Raw genomic sequence first — 17,593 nt, forward strand, 5'->3', positions numbered from 1 at the left:
TAGTGTCATCACACTATATGCTAGACATCTGTGATATTAAGACTCTTATCTCTGAATCATTTGTTCAATAGCCTAAACAAAACGACAAACTATTTCAAGTCCATAACTGAAGTTTAAGTTTGAGCTTGACATAATAGGACAGACAGCCATTAATCATTCAGCCTACCAGCTACACCTTAGTCTGACCGCACTAACGGCTGAAAGCTAGACTTGTTGCTAAGTGAACTCAAATTCTCAGGCTAATGCAGCATGCATCTTGTCGTTCTTGACATACTTGCCTGCAATTTCTTACTCCGTATCTTGTGTGGTTTAATGTTTCTAAGTACAATACTTCAACCAAAACTTACTGAAGTAAAAGTAGTTTTTTTAAAAACTATTAAATATACCAAATTCCTCAAATCTACTCAATACGTTTAGAACTCCAAAATTTTGTGATTTGTGCATCGTACACCACACAAATACGTTCCCCTCACGTTTATATGAATGGGGATTGGACTTGATTTTACGATAGGATAAAAAAGTGGTGAGACAAGGCATATCTCACTGCACAAAGTAGGTAGACAAAGTAAAGTAAGGGAAGTTATTGTGCGGGCAGTTTGATTTTATGTTAATATTCTCCTAAATCGTTTAAAATGTATGCCATAGTCTCAAAAGAGACTTGCTTTACACCAAATAGCCAATTTGTATTTAGTGCATATCATATGCCAGAGCAAATGAACACAAGCTGGCAGTAGGCCGGTTTTCAGGCCTGGACGCCAGAAGGGGCCAATTCTGGCATGGTACGTGAATGGGAAGCTACAGGGCAAGGCTTTACTTTTGTAAATGTTTTACACATGCGAGATGTATTAATGTACACATTTGTAGTATACAGGGCTTGCACATCGCAATGATTACCTCCATTTTGGAAACATTTGCATACTATTGTGTTTTATAAACTATAAATAGTTTTGGGTCATTGTTCAGCGATCACATCACATGGCAGCTTTATTGCTGTGCAGTATGCCACAATTACTTTATTAAAAATTATCTAAGAGCTATAGTTAAAGTCAAAGTGAATTGAATAAGTTACATAAAGGTCCGAAATAACGTTTCTCCATAATAAATCTTAAAACAGCCATGATACATAATCAGAGTGTGAATGTGATGGTCGAAAATACTCATTTTAAATGTGTGACAGGGTCAGGACATTAGTTTCTGTATTGCCGGTGTCGGTGTGTGATGATTAGTAGCCTACCACCTCTCATACATGAATACCCGCGTGTTGCTGCAGCCGACCCGGGCTCACCTGAGATCGACCTACATCCTGCCTGATTCTCAGAGCTGGGCTATAACGGTTGAGCACTTAACCGAGAGCCCAGAACCATTTCAGCACGGATGGCCATGCGCTGGTGTTGGTTTATACGAAGTTGTAGGTACATAGCGGACCAACCTGAAGTCGTTTAGTTTGAATAAATGCCCTCAACACATGATGTTCAGTGTGGAGCAGTGACCTCTAATGTGGTGTATTTGAACTGCAGTACTAAATTTAAAGTCAATGTGGCATATTGTTCCTGAAAACAAATTACCCTTTCCAATTTAAGACGGATCCGTTTTAGTATTTTTGGGAACATCTTCCATGGTATTTTTGACTAAATTGTGTGTAGTTGTTAAAGGGATAAAGTATATTTAACACATGAAGTCTATTATCGATGGTAAACGAGTCGAGCTTGATAGTTCGTTCCTTCTGCTGCTCACCCCTCTAGTTCAAACCTTCTTTAATAGGTCCCTATGGTTCAAACTTCCAAAGTAACCCATATTAGATGACCGTTGAATGGCCCGAACCTGGTTATCTAATGGTCGGGCTTAATACGATGACTACAGAGCAGTTTCATTAGCTTCAAAGATGTCTGCCACATGTGTCACCGTTCCTTGGCTCTAATTGGTTTGTATCTCCTGCTCTGGCTGATAACGCCCCTTGGATTTGTGAAGATGACAGAAGACAGCTTCTCAGACAAGCTGCCAATGCTACGGAAGAGGATTAGGGCCACAAATAGGAGAAATCGGGAGTTCTGAGATTAAAGTCGGAAAGATGGAATTCTGCGAGTAAAGTCAGAACTAAATGTTTTTTCATATGCGTGGCCCAATCCTTTTCCGTAGTGTTTGTCGTAAGAAATATTATTTGAGTCCACGACATAAAATAGCGCAAACTTCACAAGTAATTCTAATAACTGATTCAGCATAGAGGTCCCTGCGGTAATCCATGCTTGTTGTTATGAAGTCTAGTCTCACAAACGATCAGTTTTTCCGGTTTTATGTTATAGCCCACGAACTTCTGAGAGGCGTTTCCTGAACACTCAAAGTGTTGAGCCAGCTTCCAAACCTCCAAGCTTCTTTGAGGGCGGCATGAACCCTAGGCCTGTGCGCCATCTACCAAAGCAACAAGCTGCCTTTGGTCAATCGTGGGGCCTCCAAGGCACGTCAGTTCTGTTTGATGTTGCATTACGTCAATGCGAAATCATAAACTTGGTTTGGTTCAGCCCATCTTGGCTTTGAAGTCTTGTTGATCCAGGATGGGATCTTTTCCCGCAGGACGTAGAGCCTGATCTGAAGACATCAGCAGAACGCCCCTCATCTCATGAGCAGACATTAATGGCAATGATGGATATGCAAGAACCAGATTAAAATGTATTCAGCAAAGATTTCAACATAATTATGCTGTAATTATTATTATAATATTATAAGTAAAATAAAAAATGTATATTTATAAATACTTACTAACACATCTTCTTGATCTTTTATTAACCTATCATCTTAGAATTAACAACATTGAAGGAAGAGGCAGGCCGCCCATCCCATGTTGATGGAAGTATTCCTCCAGCCGCAATCCCCTACTGTTGATCCAAGAGCTGAGGGAAATGTACTAACCTACCACCCAATGGTTAAAAACAAACACCATAAGGCAGTCCGCTGTGCTGTACCAACAGGGAACCTCATTAGCCAACAACTTAAGTCTTGCACAACTCGCAGGTAAATGGCTAGTTCTTACATGATTATACAGCCATAAGGTACATAACATATCAAGTATCATTACACACACAAATAAAAATAGGTGAGTGTCGGTATACAGCATCTATATGCCAGTGACGTTACACCTGCCCTGAATAATTTGCTATTCTCCTAACCTGAAGACCAAGAATGGTGATCGGTTCACTGAGATGAAACAGAACAGACTTATAAGCAGACTAGTGTATTATAAAAGTACCAAATTAATCTATTTTTGAAGAAAGGTGGAGCTCTAGTTTACTTAACAGTTCATTCATCTTTTTACCAGTTTGTTTAGGTTAACTGTTGATATTGTTTATGTCCAGATGTAAAACAGCTATGATCTTAAGTCCAACTCACCTCCTCCCGCCGTGTTGACTGGTTCCATTGACATCCATTATATTAGAAACCAATACAAAAACAAAGTACGTCTATGTGTGTGCAAACTTTCCTGGCTAGACGGCTTTCCCCAAAAGTGCCCACAAATGGACAAATCCCAAACGTTTAATTCTGTGTTTACATTCCACTGCACATTCTCACATACTCCACGGCTGAGGTGGCAGTTAGATTCCTATGTGAATATAGGCCTTCAGGCAGTTCTATGTCAATGTGTAGTAAGAGTACTATGTTATCACTGTTTGAAGATAGCCACTGCCTTCAGGCAGTGTGATAATTCAGAGTGCAGAACAATATTTTAAAGTTGCCAGGGTAAGTCTAGGAGAGGTGTTTACTGATTGAGTCAAAAAGAGATCCCAAGGTAAAAAAGAAAGAAAGCTGCAGCTACTGCCATGGTTCAGAAGTGTCACATAAATCACTGCTTGAACAGCCTACTATGGGCATGGTTGAACACATTTACAAAGTGTGTCGGTATAGAAATAGTTTATAGACAGTATAGAAGACTTTTTCCGGTTTGTTAAAAGTCCAGGTTCATTGTCTAATGTCGCGTTCCGACTGAGGGACTTCTTGGAAAGCGTCTCAGTGTTATGCCTACGCCCAATCACTGAGGTCCCTTCGGCGTCCGTTCCATACAGGAACCTTTGTAGCGGCTACCCAACGCTCAAAACAGACCTACGCGGTAACAGAGAAAGCGTCGCTGTGTTAAGGAATTCACATTAGCGAAATGCAATGCAACGTCTTAGACGAGAGCAAATGTTAAGCCTGTTTTTCTGCAATGTTAAAGTGAGCTTTCGTTTGACATATTTCACCACAATTTCTACTCAATGTTATATCTCATGTCGATGACCCGCCTCGACCGACTAGTCGACGCTGATCCAATCAGCATCGACTAGTTAGGGGCGGCTCAGAAAGCTCCTTCCCCGAGGCAGGTACTACCTGGGCAACTATCTGGGCCGCTGAACAGAGAAGTTGGGCAGATCCTTTCTCCCAAGCCACCCCCATAGCGGCTCACTAGAGGGAAAAGTCGAGAAAAAAATAAAGTAGAGGAAGAGTCGGAACACGCCATATGTTGGAATGTAAATCAGCCATGATTTCTGTTCTCTTGTGGAACCAAAGTGTCACCAGAGAGACTCATCACAGCGATATGGGAGCTAACCTAACCTGCCATATACCAGTTTGGCCCCAGGTTCACAGCATGAGTCGCCATGGTAACGGAACTGAGAGAAGTCCAATCTTGGTATGGCGTCTTTCCATAATTTCTGATATAACATAAGGTAACCTGGGAATCCAGCTTCTTGAAACCGGGCCGAGCAACTAGGGCATGGTCAATTACCTGAGAGTAGTCTGGCATCTGGTCATGCTTCAGCCTGACGCTCTCACACTGCCCAACTATTCTCACGCCAACAACACACATGATCAGTTGATGGTAAAATCGTAATGGTTAAACCATGTAATAAATATATAATTACTACTAGAATAACTACTTGACTATAGTCCCTGTAGTCCCCTACTAAAGGGGACCACACACACACACCCTAGGGGAACATACACAAACACACACACACTAGGGGAACATACACAAACACACACACTAGGGGAACATACACAAACACACACACTAGGGGAACATACACAAACACACACACACTAGGGAACATACACAAACACATACACTAGGGGAACTTACACACACACACACACACACTAGGGGAACACACACACACACACCCTAGGGGAACATACACACACACAGACACTAGGGAACATACACACACACACACTAGGGAACATAGACACACACACATACTAGGGGTCCATACACACACACAAACACACTAGGGGAACACATACACACACACACACACACACACACTAGGGGACCATACACACACATGCACACACACACACACACACAAGGGGGAACATACACGCACACACACTCGGGGAACATACACAAACACACACACTAGGGAACATACACACACACATACACACTAGGGGACCATACACACACACACTAAGGGAACACACACACACACTAGGGAACCATACGCACACACACACACTAGGGGACCATACACACACACACACACTAGGGACCATACGCACACACACACACACACTAGGGGAACACACACACACAAGGGGGAACATACACACACACACACACTAGGGGAACATTCACACACAAACACACACTAGGGAACATGCACACGCACTCACACACTAGACAAACTTAGACACACACACACACACACTAGGGGAACTTACACACACACTCGAAGAACATACATGCACACACATAGCCACACACACACTAGGGGAACACACACACACTAGGGAACATACACACACACACACACACACACACCCAGAGAAGGAGAGATAGTTATGATATAAAGGAAGCTGCGGACCTCTCTGTGAAAATCTTTCCCTTTTGTTTTTTGATGCCTAGTTTCTACCTCATGCTAATTAAACACTTACACTTACACGCTAACAAATTGTCCATCGAAAAGTGTTAATAGAGCCCTAATATAAGCTTATTGAAGAGCATACTAGACTCTTCAGGCTATTCACACACTCAGTAGTACGGTTATGATCATTCTACTCAACAACAGAAATGATCACTGCACACTGTCGTTACCTTTTGAACCCTTTGAAGCTTTAATGCAGCCTCGGTTCACCCTCTACATTGATGTGAGCCGGCTGTGGTCTTCAATTCGCAAGGGAAAATAAAATAACTGGAAATTAAACAAACCACAAAATGATCTGTTTTTTCACTTTTGTTCTGCTTGATCTAATATTTTTTGAAAGTTTCCTCCTTCATATATTTCAGGGTTCTAACGGTGAAACAGATTATACTTTAGTACCCTGATATATATATTAGTACCCCATATATTGTTTACTCGTTTTATGATTCTAGCGCTGAAACGGCTTATTGTTTAAAACTGATAAACAATGAGGGTCTCCCTAACCAACGGGAGCCAGGAATGCTTATAGATTAGTTCACACGTAAAAGTAGCACAAATTGTATATTTGTGGATTGTAAAATATGTATATATATATTCAGGATATCATTTAATAAAGCAAAAGTGCAAAAGTAGGCTTTTGATACTGTTACACACATTGTGAATTGCCTTATGTGCGCAAGTAAAAACCCCATATTATAGAGATTTTCTGTGGACAAAAATCGAATTAACTGATACAAAAATGTGTATTAATTCATGTGATTATGATGGTCTAAAAGATAGCGTTCAGTTCACGTGACACAATTATAAAATATTTATGGCTTGTGGTACACAAAAGTATCATACAAACAACCATAAACCATCACAAAAGTGGCTATAGTTTCAGCCTGATTATTTAAAACAAAGTTTCCACTGATGTGTTGACATTTTCATACGTGAACGAGTCCTGGCTTGAGATTAAAACCCTGGGCAGAGGCCTGGGGGTCAGAGTTCAGAGGGCTGGGGGTTAGAGGTCAGAAGGCTGGGGGTCAGAGGTAAGAGGGTTGGGGGTCAGAGGTCAGAGGGATGGGCGTTAGAGGTCAGAGGGCTGGGGGTCAGAGGTCAGTGGGCTGGGTGTCAGAGATAAGAGGGTTGGGGGTCAGAGGGATGGGGGTTAGAGGTCAGAGGGCTGGGGGTTAGAGGTCAGAGGGCTGGGGGTCAGTGGGCTGGGTCAGAGGGTTGGGGATTAGAGGTCAGAGGGCTGGGGGTCAGAGGGCTGGGGTTAGAGGGCTGGGGGTCAGAGGTCAGTGGGCTGGGGTCAGAGGTAAGAGGGTTGGGGTCAGAGGGATGGGGGTTAGAGGTCAGAGGGCTGGGGGTCAGAGGTCAGTGGGCTGGGGGTCAGAGGGTTGGGGGTTAGAGGTCAGAGGGCTGGGGGTCAGAGGGTTGGGGGTTAGAGGGCTGGGGGTCAGAGGTCAGTGGGCTGGGGGTCAGAGGTAAGAGGGCTGGGGGTCAGAGGGTTGGGGTTAGAGGGCTGGGGTCAGAGGTCAGTGGGCTGGGGTCAGAGGTAAGAGGGTTGGGGTTAGAGGTCAGAGGGCTGGGGGTCAGAGGTCAGTGGGCTGGGGGTCAGAGGGTTGGGATTAGAGGTCAGAGGGCTGGGGGTTAGAGGGTTGGGGGTCAGAGGTCAGTGGGCTGGGGTCAGAGGTAAGAGGGTTGGGGGTTAGAGGTCAGAGGGTTGGGGGTCAGAGGGCTGTGGACATGACAGCGTCTCTGTTTTAGTTTCATGAGAGACAGGGCTTCCACCCAACAGTGAAAGAAAAGTACAGGCATTAAAGGAAATGTAAGTGTAGCCATGCAGCAATAACAACAAACAACACAGAGTCACAGAGACGTTGTCAAAGTTATTATTGTAGAATACTTTGATGTATTTTTTTCTTTCATACAGACAAAAGGTGTTTGGACTTATTCCCATTAAATTCTCTTTGATTTCCATACAGTTTTAGTCTACAGTATACAGGTGTGTTCTTTCTCATATATAGATATTTATTCGCTTAAATAACAGGCAGGTTACTCTTTAATATATTCAGTCTTTATATTAATTTCATTTTTTGTTCATTCCTTTTTTTTGTCTTTTTCATTTCAGCACAGTTAAGGCTGCATTTTCTGTCTGGGGACAGGGCAGCAAGGTACCAGAGGCCAGGGGCCGTCCCACACAGTATTTACAACAGAATGTATCAGGAACCCCTCAAAGAGTGACATCCTCAAGAACCGTCCAATGGCAGTATCTACTGAGAGCAGATCTAAGAGCACAGGCTAAACAATGCATGTCTGGATGATGCATTGCACTTCTGCAGACTCTAGTTCTGTGTCTGTAGCCGTCTCCCCCCCCCCCCCCCCCCCCCCTCCCCAGGTCCAGCGTGGCCTGCTCCGGTAGATCACACAGGAGGTACGTCTGTATCTCTGGTCTCTATTTACAGGGTGGTGTCGGTGTTCTTAAAGAGGCTATATGCACACCTCTGCATACCTCAGGGGCTGTTTGGTGGACAGAAAACGCAGCCCTGGAGAGTAGGCCTGGGAGAATGTGCATCCGTCCCTCGTTCCACCGGAGTACCGCTGGAGGATTTCAATAATAATATACAAGCGATTCCCCTTAGTCATCCCTCTCTGTACAAAAGCAATAGGATTTATAGAATGGAAAAAAAAAAAGAACAGGAACTAATAACCTGTAACTCAAAGATGCACATCTGGGCAATCTGTACAGTAGCGGTGCAGTTGTACAATAATTTATAACTTTAATAGTAAATATAATATATTCTTTTTCACATAATCTTTCCTCCTGTGAAAATGTCTTAGAATTTATATTTTGTGGCTGGACGAATAGACAGAGATGACTGGAACATGACAGCTGAATTTACACCATTGCAGTTTATCTTTGTGTTTGTGATTTTGTGTGTGTGTCGGTGTTGGTGTGTTGTGTGTGGTGTGTGTGTGTGTGTGTGTGTGTGTGTGTGTGTGTGTGTGTGTGTGTGTGTGTGTGGTGTGTGTGTGTGTGTGTTTTTATTAGGGAAAAGCATATATGATGGGATTGTAGCACACAGTAGTAACAATAGCCTAAATGATTTACCAACACATAAAGAGTGACATTTATGATACCAAATGCATGCTTCAAAACAGACAGACCAATACAATGTCCCTGCTTGTCCAGCAGGGCGGTGATGGTGAGCTTCTAGAGACAGAGTTCTATACAGGGCGGGCCAGAGAGCCTGCATGCATCCAGAACAATGCAACAAGCGGACAGCAACGTGTTGTGTGGCCGTGTGGTACAAGAGTCTTTGTGGTCACAATGGTATCTAACTCCTGGGGTATACCTGCTGGACGGGCAGTCTGTTGCATATTGCCTAGCCCCCCCAACCACACACGCACACACACACACACATACACACGCACAAACACAAACACACACACAGACTAACACCCTTTCTCCTGTGGGGGCCATGCCCCCTCACAGATTCCAGGGGGGAGGTGGGGGGCTGAGGAGATGCTGCAAGGCTCAAGAGGGTTGCATTGCTTTGCAGTCACACATCGAGGCAACATGAAGCCTAAACCACACCTAGTGCATCATGGGACACTGGAGGAGGGATACACCCTCACACTAGGTGTGATGAGGTTGTCTGGACTGTTGGATGGAGCTCTCTGAAGGTGAAGCTTAATGAATGTTCTCATCACTGGTGTTGATGGTATGCTCTGATGGAGGTCTTCTGCGTTAAGTGTGGTCGTGTGCTTGGCTCCCCACGTGTCATGGACATTTATATGGTATTTTATTTATGCTGTTCGTTTGATAAAGCATTATGACATCATTGTGACAGCACAGCATGCACAGTATTTAGCTGGAGAAGGCTGACAGTTCTATGGCATGGGACCTTCAGGGGGCTTTGAATGTGAAGAATGGAGCCAATTGGCCATAGAAAATGGTTGAAACAGTCAGACAGTGACCATACAGAACCAGACAGAGGTCCTGCTTGGGGACTTGCTTTTTCAAGGCTTTAAGTCAGTCATCATTCAAACATTTACACTGGTCATTTGGGAATCAGAATGACACCCATATCAAACATGACGTATGATGTCATTCATCCACAATACTTTTCACATGGGTAAAGGACACCATGTTAGACCATAGACACTAACCCAGAGCAGGCGTGCGAGAGCAAGGTGCAAACATTAAAGTGATCTGTGTTGTCTTAAAGGGCCCTGTGCGTTGTGTGATCATGATACTTAAAGGGTCAGTGCTCCACAAGCAGCCATCTTTAAAACCCAAAGGCCTAAAGCAAACCAAAGCAACACAGATATACCCACTGAGGGGGGACTGAAAGACACTGAGAGCCGAGGACAGAAACAGAAAAGGCCCGGGCCCGGTGGACAGCCAGAGAGACACAGGGAGGCAGGGAAGAACATCTAATGGCAGGTTCAAAGGCCCCCAGCGCAGGTGTTGAGGGGCCGATGGGGGAGAGAAGCTGACTGCAGAAGCTGGAGTCAGCTTCTGTTACCCACAGGGTCATTATTTTTTTCCTCCCTATTTTGTTGACGTTTTTAATTTTATATATCTATTTATCACTTGTTTACCATGAGGTTGAAAGGAATATTATTTCTCGGCATTTCATATACTTGACAGTTTTTGTTTTCAGAAGGGACATGACAATACACAGCCACAGACACACACAAAACTAGAACAAGGAGGAAAATATAGAAAATAAAAAAGAGACTAATACAAATTCTGCGTATGGGCAGAATCAGAATTAAACAACAAATAAATGACACACACCGTAAAAGAAGCAAGTGAATGAGCACCAATAAAATAAATAGATCAGGTAATAAATACGATTATCTCTTGTTAAAGCTCTAGAACATAAAGGTTAGCCTGAATGTGGCGCCCCTCCAGTCGCAGGGCGTTGAGTGGTCTCAGAGTAGAGGTGAGCCGAGGATGGAGATGGCGCCACTGTTGATAAAAGTGACCACCACCTTATGAAGAGAGAGTCAGCCCCCGCGCCACCGTGAGTGGGGGTGGGTTTGTGTGTCTGTGTGTGTGTGTGTGTGTGTGTGTGTGTGTGTGTGTGTGTGTGGTTTGTGTGGGTGTGTGTGTTGTGTGTGTTTGTGTGGGTGTGTGTGTGTGTGTGTGAGTGTGTGTGTGTGTGTGTGTGTATCTCTGGTTGTGTGTGTAGTGTGTTTGTGTGTGTGTGTGTGTGGTGGGGGGGGGGGGGGGGGGGGGGGGGGGGGGGGGTAGAGGGAAGGAGGGAAAAGTCACAATGCTCTCCAGGAGCAGCGAGAAGAAGTCTTCAAAAACAACCGTCCACTCCCTCCCGCCATCCCTGGGGACCTGAGGGGACAGCCCCCCCCGCCCCGCCCCGCCCCGCCCCGCCCCGCCCACTCTACCTGACCCCCGCCTCACCGCCCACCTCCAGCTACAAGGAGGTTTCCACGCAGTAGAGCGGGTGAGGAGGGGGGAAGGAGCAGAGGGGCTTGCCCGGCCTGTCTCTGCCCTGATGGGCGGGTAGTTGCTGTGATGGGCGGGGTAGTTGCTGTGATGGGCGGGGTAGTTGCTGTGATGGCCGGGGTAGTTGCCTTGATGGCCGGGGTAGTTGCTGTGATGGGCGGGGTAGTTGCCTTGATGGGCGGGGTAGTTGCCTTGATGGGCGGGGTAGTTGCCTTGATGGGCAGGGTAGTTGCCGGGATAGGCTCTCAGGTTGCCATGGGTTACTGTTGTGTCTATGCTGCTGCCCACATTGGCCCGGAGGATGCTGCTCTGGTTGTTATTGTTGTTCCTGTTGCACGGGGTGACCGGGAGGCTGTACTGCCGGTAGGGGCGGGTGGGGCGGGTGCGGACCGGAGGCGGGGCTTGGGCGGGAGGGGGAGGCGGCTTGCGGAGGGCTGGGTGCAGGTGCTGGTAGCGGCTGAGCTCGGACTCGTCGTCCACGTCGGTGTCGTCGATCAGAGGGATGTTGTGGATGAGGTCGTTGATCAGGAACTCCGGGTGGGCCATGAAGTTGTGGATGGAGTTCCGGGATTCAGGCTTCTCCCGGCCCTCGTACAGGTTACTACGGAATGCCTTCACCACCCGCATCTACCAGGGAGGAAGAAGAGAGAGAGAGAGAGAGAGAGAGAGAGAGAGAGAGAGACAGAGAGAGAGAGACAGACAGAGAGAGGGAGGGAGAGAGGAGAGAGAGAGAGAGAGAGAGAGAGAGAGAGAGAGGGGGGGGGGGGTCGGGGTTCAGCAGAGAAAACAGAAAGTGAAAACAGAGAAAGGACGAGGCTATGTTGGGGGGGCCGAAGACAGAAGCATCCTCCAGACAGGCAAACCATTCAGCTCAGACCAGACCAGGACCAGGTTGATGACAGCGTGGACAGAGGGTCTGACCAGCTGGTCCTCACTCTAGAAACACCTGGTTTTCTGATAAGGTGAGCCAGAATGAGACGGTAACAGAAAGGCTGCAGAGCCCTTCTGTGTCAACGTGTCCAACGTGAGGTCAACAACCTGATCCTGTGTGGCTCTTAAAATAATTCTGAAAATAAAATATAAAAATGAGTTGGCTTATGACTCTTTTGTCAGTTCCCACACAGCCAATCAGACGAGACAAGACAAGTGCATTCAGGAGCCATTCAACACAAGAACCACTGAAGCCATCATCCACAACATTACTGTGTGTGTGTGTGTGTGTGTGTGCTCTGAAGAGGAGGAGGCAGATGAGTGTGAAAAGTTGACTTTAGGCATATGGACGATGGTAAGCATGCGTACACGCGCTCACACATGGATGAAGACCGTGGGCGGTGGGCGGGGCTGTGCTCATTATGGCCCAAACCCAATTAGAACAGAAGAAAGAACCACACACGCACACAAACACACAAATTAACACACAAAACCCAAAGGCCAGCAGTGAGTGGGTGGTCCTGCTGGCATGCACACGCACACCAACATGCAGCGGTTGGGAGGGGGGGCTTGAGGATGAAGGAAACAAGAGCAGCTGCTACAGCATGAGAGAATGACGTCAAACGTAAAGGGAACGCTGGATCATGGGACCATTGGGGAGGAGCGTGGGGCTATTCTGGCTGTTCTGTGGTGATCTGTGGGGACCGGGAGGCAGAGGGTTCATGTTCAGCCCTTGTTACACTCAGGGCTCTCTCGGTCCTGTCTCTCTCTCTCTCTCTCTCTCTCTCTCTCTCTCTCTCTCTCTCTCTCTCTCTCTCTCTCTCTCTCTCTCTCTCTCTCTCTCTCTCTCACTCACTCACTCACTCACTCACTCACTCACTCACTCACTCACTCACTCTCACTCACTCTCACACCCAGCAGTGGTCCCAGGGTTATGGGGTGATTCCCAGGCATATGATGCAGTGTTCAGTGTGTACAGTCATTCCTCCGGTGGTCGGTCCATGCACCCCGTCCTCCCAAGCCCAACAGAGGAAGAGAAACAGCATGAGCCCATGATTAGAAAAAGGAATTCAAAGAAAAATGGGAATCCAAATGCAAACGACGGACACTCTGAGAAGACCACACACACACAGAGCCCTACATAGAGACAGTTTTGAACGGCAGCGACTGACATTCCCAACTGTGGTCATGAATGGAGAAATGTTATGATACAGCAGCAGAAAGGGAGGTCGCTGCTGTTGTTGGCCAAACGAGAGTGCTGTCTTTATATATGACTCTGGGTAATGACAGACACAGACAGACAGACAGACAGACAGACAGACAGACAGACAGACAGACGGGACGGACAGACTTGCAGAGGGACAGACAGACAAACAGACAGACAACGGTCAAGCAGTAGGTTCAGTGCTTATCTGTTTTTCCAAAGAGCGTATCGGACGGTAGAAAAACATGTGGAGCAGGGACTGAGAAGGTTTCAAAACCTGCTCACTTAAACTGTCATTGTCATTTTGTTTTTCTTCCGTGAAAGAAGTAAACTTTCGAGTATAGAGTGCCCATCGCGAGGCCGGGCACTGCTGAGTTTCTCTCTCTCTCTCTCTCTCTCTCTCTCTCTCTCTCTCTCTCTCTCTCTCTCTCTCTCTCTCTCTCTCTCTCTCTCTCTCTCTCTCTCTCTCTCTCTCTCTCTCTCTCTCTCTCTCTCTCCCTCCTTGCTGGCTCTCTTCAGCAGCAGTGCTAAATGGAAAGACTTGATGGATCATTCGGGTGTTAAGGAGGGTGGGGAGGTGGCAGGGGTGTTTTAGGAGGAGTTGGAGGTTGTTTTCGGATGGGGGGTTTAGGAGGAGTGGGGGGTGTTTTAGGAGGGGGGGTCTGTTTTAGGAGGGGTGGAGTTAGGCCCCGTCCACACGGGCGAGAACGATCTTTTCCCCTCTGTTCGCCTTTGATGCGTTTCAGGAATATCTCCGTAAAGACGGAGTCATTGCGGAGCAGATAATGCTGTAGAAACGCCGTGGTACATGTTCAAGGCCACTCTGGCCCTGGTTCTCCACCAAAAAAAGAAGAAGACAGCGAAGGAAAGCAGTTTTGAAACTTTCTTCAATTGAGCAGAAAATGCTTTTTAATGTACAGTTAGCAATTAAAATGCCCAAGGGGCTGTATTTAAAGCTACAAAAATAATAAAAATCAAATCAAACAAAACTAATTCAACAGAACTCTAAGTTTCCCTCCTGGATGAGGGGGGAGGCGATGATGTCATCGTTTCTGTATTTGGCGTCCGCACGAATACGAACACGAAAATGCAAAGGGCAGTTTTTATTCACCCTGGGACCTGGGTTCAAAAAAGTGTGTTTTCGGCCACCGAAAACGCCAGCTTCGTCTGGACGGTCGGCCCAAACGCACAAGACGTATGCGTTTTCACAAAAAATAGTTTCCGTGTGGACGGGGCCTTAGAGTTGTAGTTAGGGTGGTTTTTTTAGGAGGGGTGGAGTTAGAGTTGGTCTTAGGGTGTTTTAGGAGGGGCGGAGTTAGAGTAAAGCTTAGGTTGGGGGTGTTGTAAAAGGCACCTAATGGTAGATGAAGCTGTGTGCAAATCAAAGACGGATAAAAATAAAACAGAACGGTGTGCAGGACCAGTGAGGTAGGATGAGTAACCCCACCATCACACCTCGGCAGAACCTCCTCTACCAGCCTCCGCCGCACCAGCCCCGAAGGTGCCAACAACAGTCTTTACTCAGACCTCTGAAAGGCTGATGGGCCCTTCTCTGTGAAACAAACACTAGGAGTGTCTCCCTCCTTAACGAACAGAGGTGAAAGGAGGCGGTTTGATGTGGAGCCAGTGGGACCTCAGAGCTGGAGGAAGCAGAGGGCTGCCTCTTCATCAATACACCACTCAAATCAATACTGGACAAACATTGCCTCCTTCTGGATACATCTATGTGTGCTCCTTCCTTACCCAAAGCATTCGGTTAATGCTTTGTTGCCCTATGGATACTGTTGGTGTATACATTGATGAACTTATTATTGTGAGGCTCAAACTGTATTTCCTAATAATTGTGATGCGTTGTTTTCAGATTCTTTGAACTTGGATCATCTATTGTTATTATCTTATTTATTTATTAATGTACAGACAAGGAAACAAACAGACTACAACAGCTACATCCTCGTCTTCAGCGGTTTTGGAAGCTCTGCATTTACCTTACCTTAACTAAACCTTACCTTAACTTTACCAACGCCTTAATTGCATTAGATCATAAAAGTATCAATTACAAATGCAGCACATCTTTTCAAAACCTAAGGCGCTGAGCTGTTAGTATCCCCCCCTCTACAATATATTCACCTGTCTCCCCCTCTACAATATATTCACCTGTACCCCCTCTACAATATATTCACCTGTATCCCCTCTACAATATATTCACCTGTACCCCCTCTACAATATATTCACCTGTCTCCCCTCTACAATATATTCACCTGTATCTCACCCTCTACAATATATTCACCTGTATCCACTCTACAATATATTCACCTGTATCCCCCTCTACAATATATTCACCTGTATCCCACCCTCTACAATACAGTAGTAAGAATCAAATTATGCACCCATGCTATACTTGCTTAAAAAGAGGAATAAAAAAACATCTTTTGGAAATCGATATTAATGCCGTAATTAAACAAACAAGGAAAATCCAACCTTTAAGCCCACCAATTTTCTTTGTGAATGAATAATGTATCGTAAATAAATAAATGTTCTTCATTAAAATACATGGTGCATAAGTATAGACACCCCTATGTTAAATTCCCCTAGAGGCAAGCAGATTTTAATTTTTAAGGCCATTTATTTCATGGATCCAGGATACTATGCATCCTGATAAAGTCACCTAGGCCTTTGGAATAAAAATGGATCCATGAAATAAATGGCCTTAAAAAAAAAAGCCTGCCTCTATGGGAAATTTCCATAGGGGTTCCTATACTTATGCCCCCTGTATTTTAATGAAGAACATTTATTTATTTACGATACATTATTCATTCACAAAGAAAAATTGGTGGCCTAAAAGGTTGAATTTTTCCTCATTTGTTTAATTAGGTATTAAGATCAATTTCAATATATATTCACAATATATTCACCTGTATCCCTCTACAATATATTCACCTGTACCCCCTCATATATTCACCTGTATCCCCCTCTACAATATATTCACCTCTCCCCCCTCTACAATATATTCCCCTGTACCCCCTCTACAATATATTCACCTGTACCCCCTCTACAATATATTCACCTGTACCCCCTCTACAATATATTCACCTGTACCCCCTCTACAATATATTCACCTGTCTCCCCCTCTACAATATATTCACCTGTCTCCCCCTCTACAATATATTCACCTGTCTCCCCCCCGCTCTTGTACACAGAGATCAGAAGGAGCCATAAGTCCCCTAGCAGCAGTACGGGTTCAGTGCCCTCTGATTCCTCTGACTACACCTGGTGGCCGATGGAGCAGGTGGAGGAGCGGGGGCGGGGGGGAGGGAGATGATTTAGGAGGAGCAACTGAGAGGAAGCCGAGGGGGGGGGGGGGGCCGATGAGACGAGGGGAGGCCGATGAGTCGAGCAATGGGAGACGGCAGCGAGTCACTCCTGCATGCGCACACAGCGACAAAACACACACTCACCACACACACACACACACACACACACACACACACACACACCCGCACACTCGCACACACACACACACACCCACAACACACACACCACACACACACAACACCACACACCACACACACACACACACACACACACGCAAACAGACATTTACACACGCATACACACACACATTCAAACACACATGCACACCCACGCCAGTCCCTCACACACCCACATATTATCCAATTTGCGCTTACCCACTTGCTTACATACAAAGCTGCACATGCAGGCATGTACACATAAACTTAGAATGTACACATACACAGATATATAAACACACAAAAACACTCACACAGTTAAACACAAAAACATTGAACGTGCAGAAACTGATCTGCGGTCCTCACCACATATGTTAGCAGGTCCACACACACATACACACATACACGGCTACACACACACACACACACACACACACACACACACACACACACACACACACACACACACACACACACACACACACACACACACAAACACACACATACACACACACAAGCACAGACACGCGCCAAACTGACATCCAAGGGAGGAGGAGAAGGAGGGATGGATTGATGCTACCCTACTAACGAATGGAGGAAAATTAAAAGGAAATCAACATGGAAAATTAGGAAATAAATAGAG

At 45.7% G+C, this 17,593-nt stretch overlaps 1 protein-coding gene across 1 annotated transcript in view; it reads right to left on the reverse strand.

Moving 5' to 3' along the window:
• Positions 1-6,898: 6,898 nt before the first annotated feature.
• The window catches only part of atp2b3b (ATPase plasma membrane Ca2+ transporting 3b), a gene marked incomplete at its 5' end in the record, with an annotated part of 19,940 nt that continues 9,245 nt past the window's right edge, over positions 6,899-17,593 (reverse strand). Inside the window, 2 exons of the mRNA XM_030363981.1 lie at positions 6,899-6,906; positions 11,115-11,976. Coding sequence (XP_030219841.1) covers positions 6,899-6,906; positions 11,115-11,976 — 870 coding nt within the window. The remainder of the gene's footprint in view (positions 6,907-11,114; positions 11,977-17,593) is intronic.

This window comes from Gadus morhua, chromosome 1 (assembly GCF_902167405.1).
Source record: "Gadus morhua chromosome 1, gadMor3.0, whole genome shotgun sequence".
Lineage (NCBI taxonomy): Eukaryota > Metazoa > Chordata > Actinopteri > Gadiformes > Gadidae > Gadus > Gadus morhua.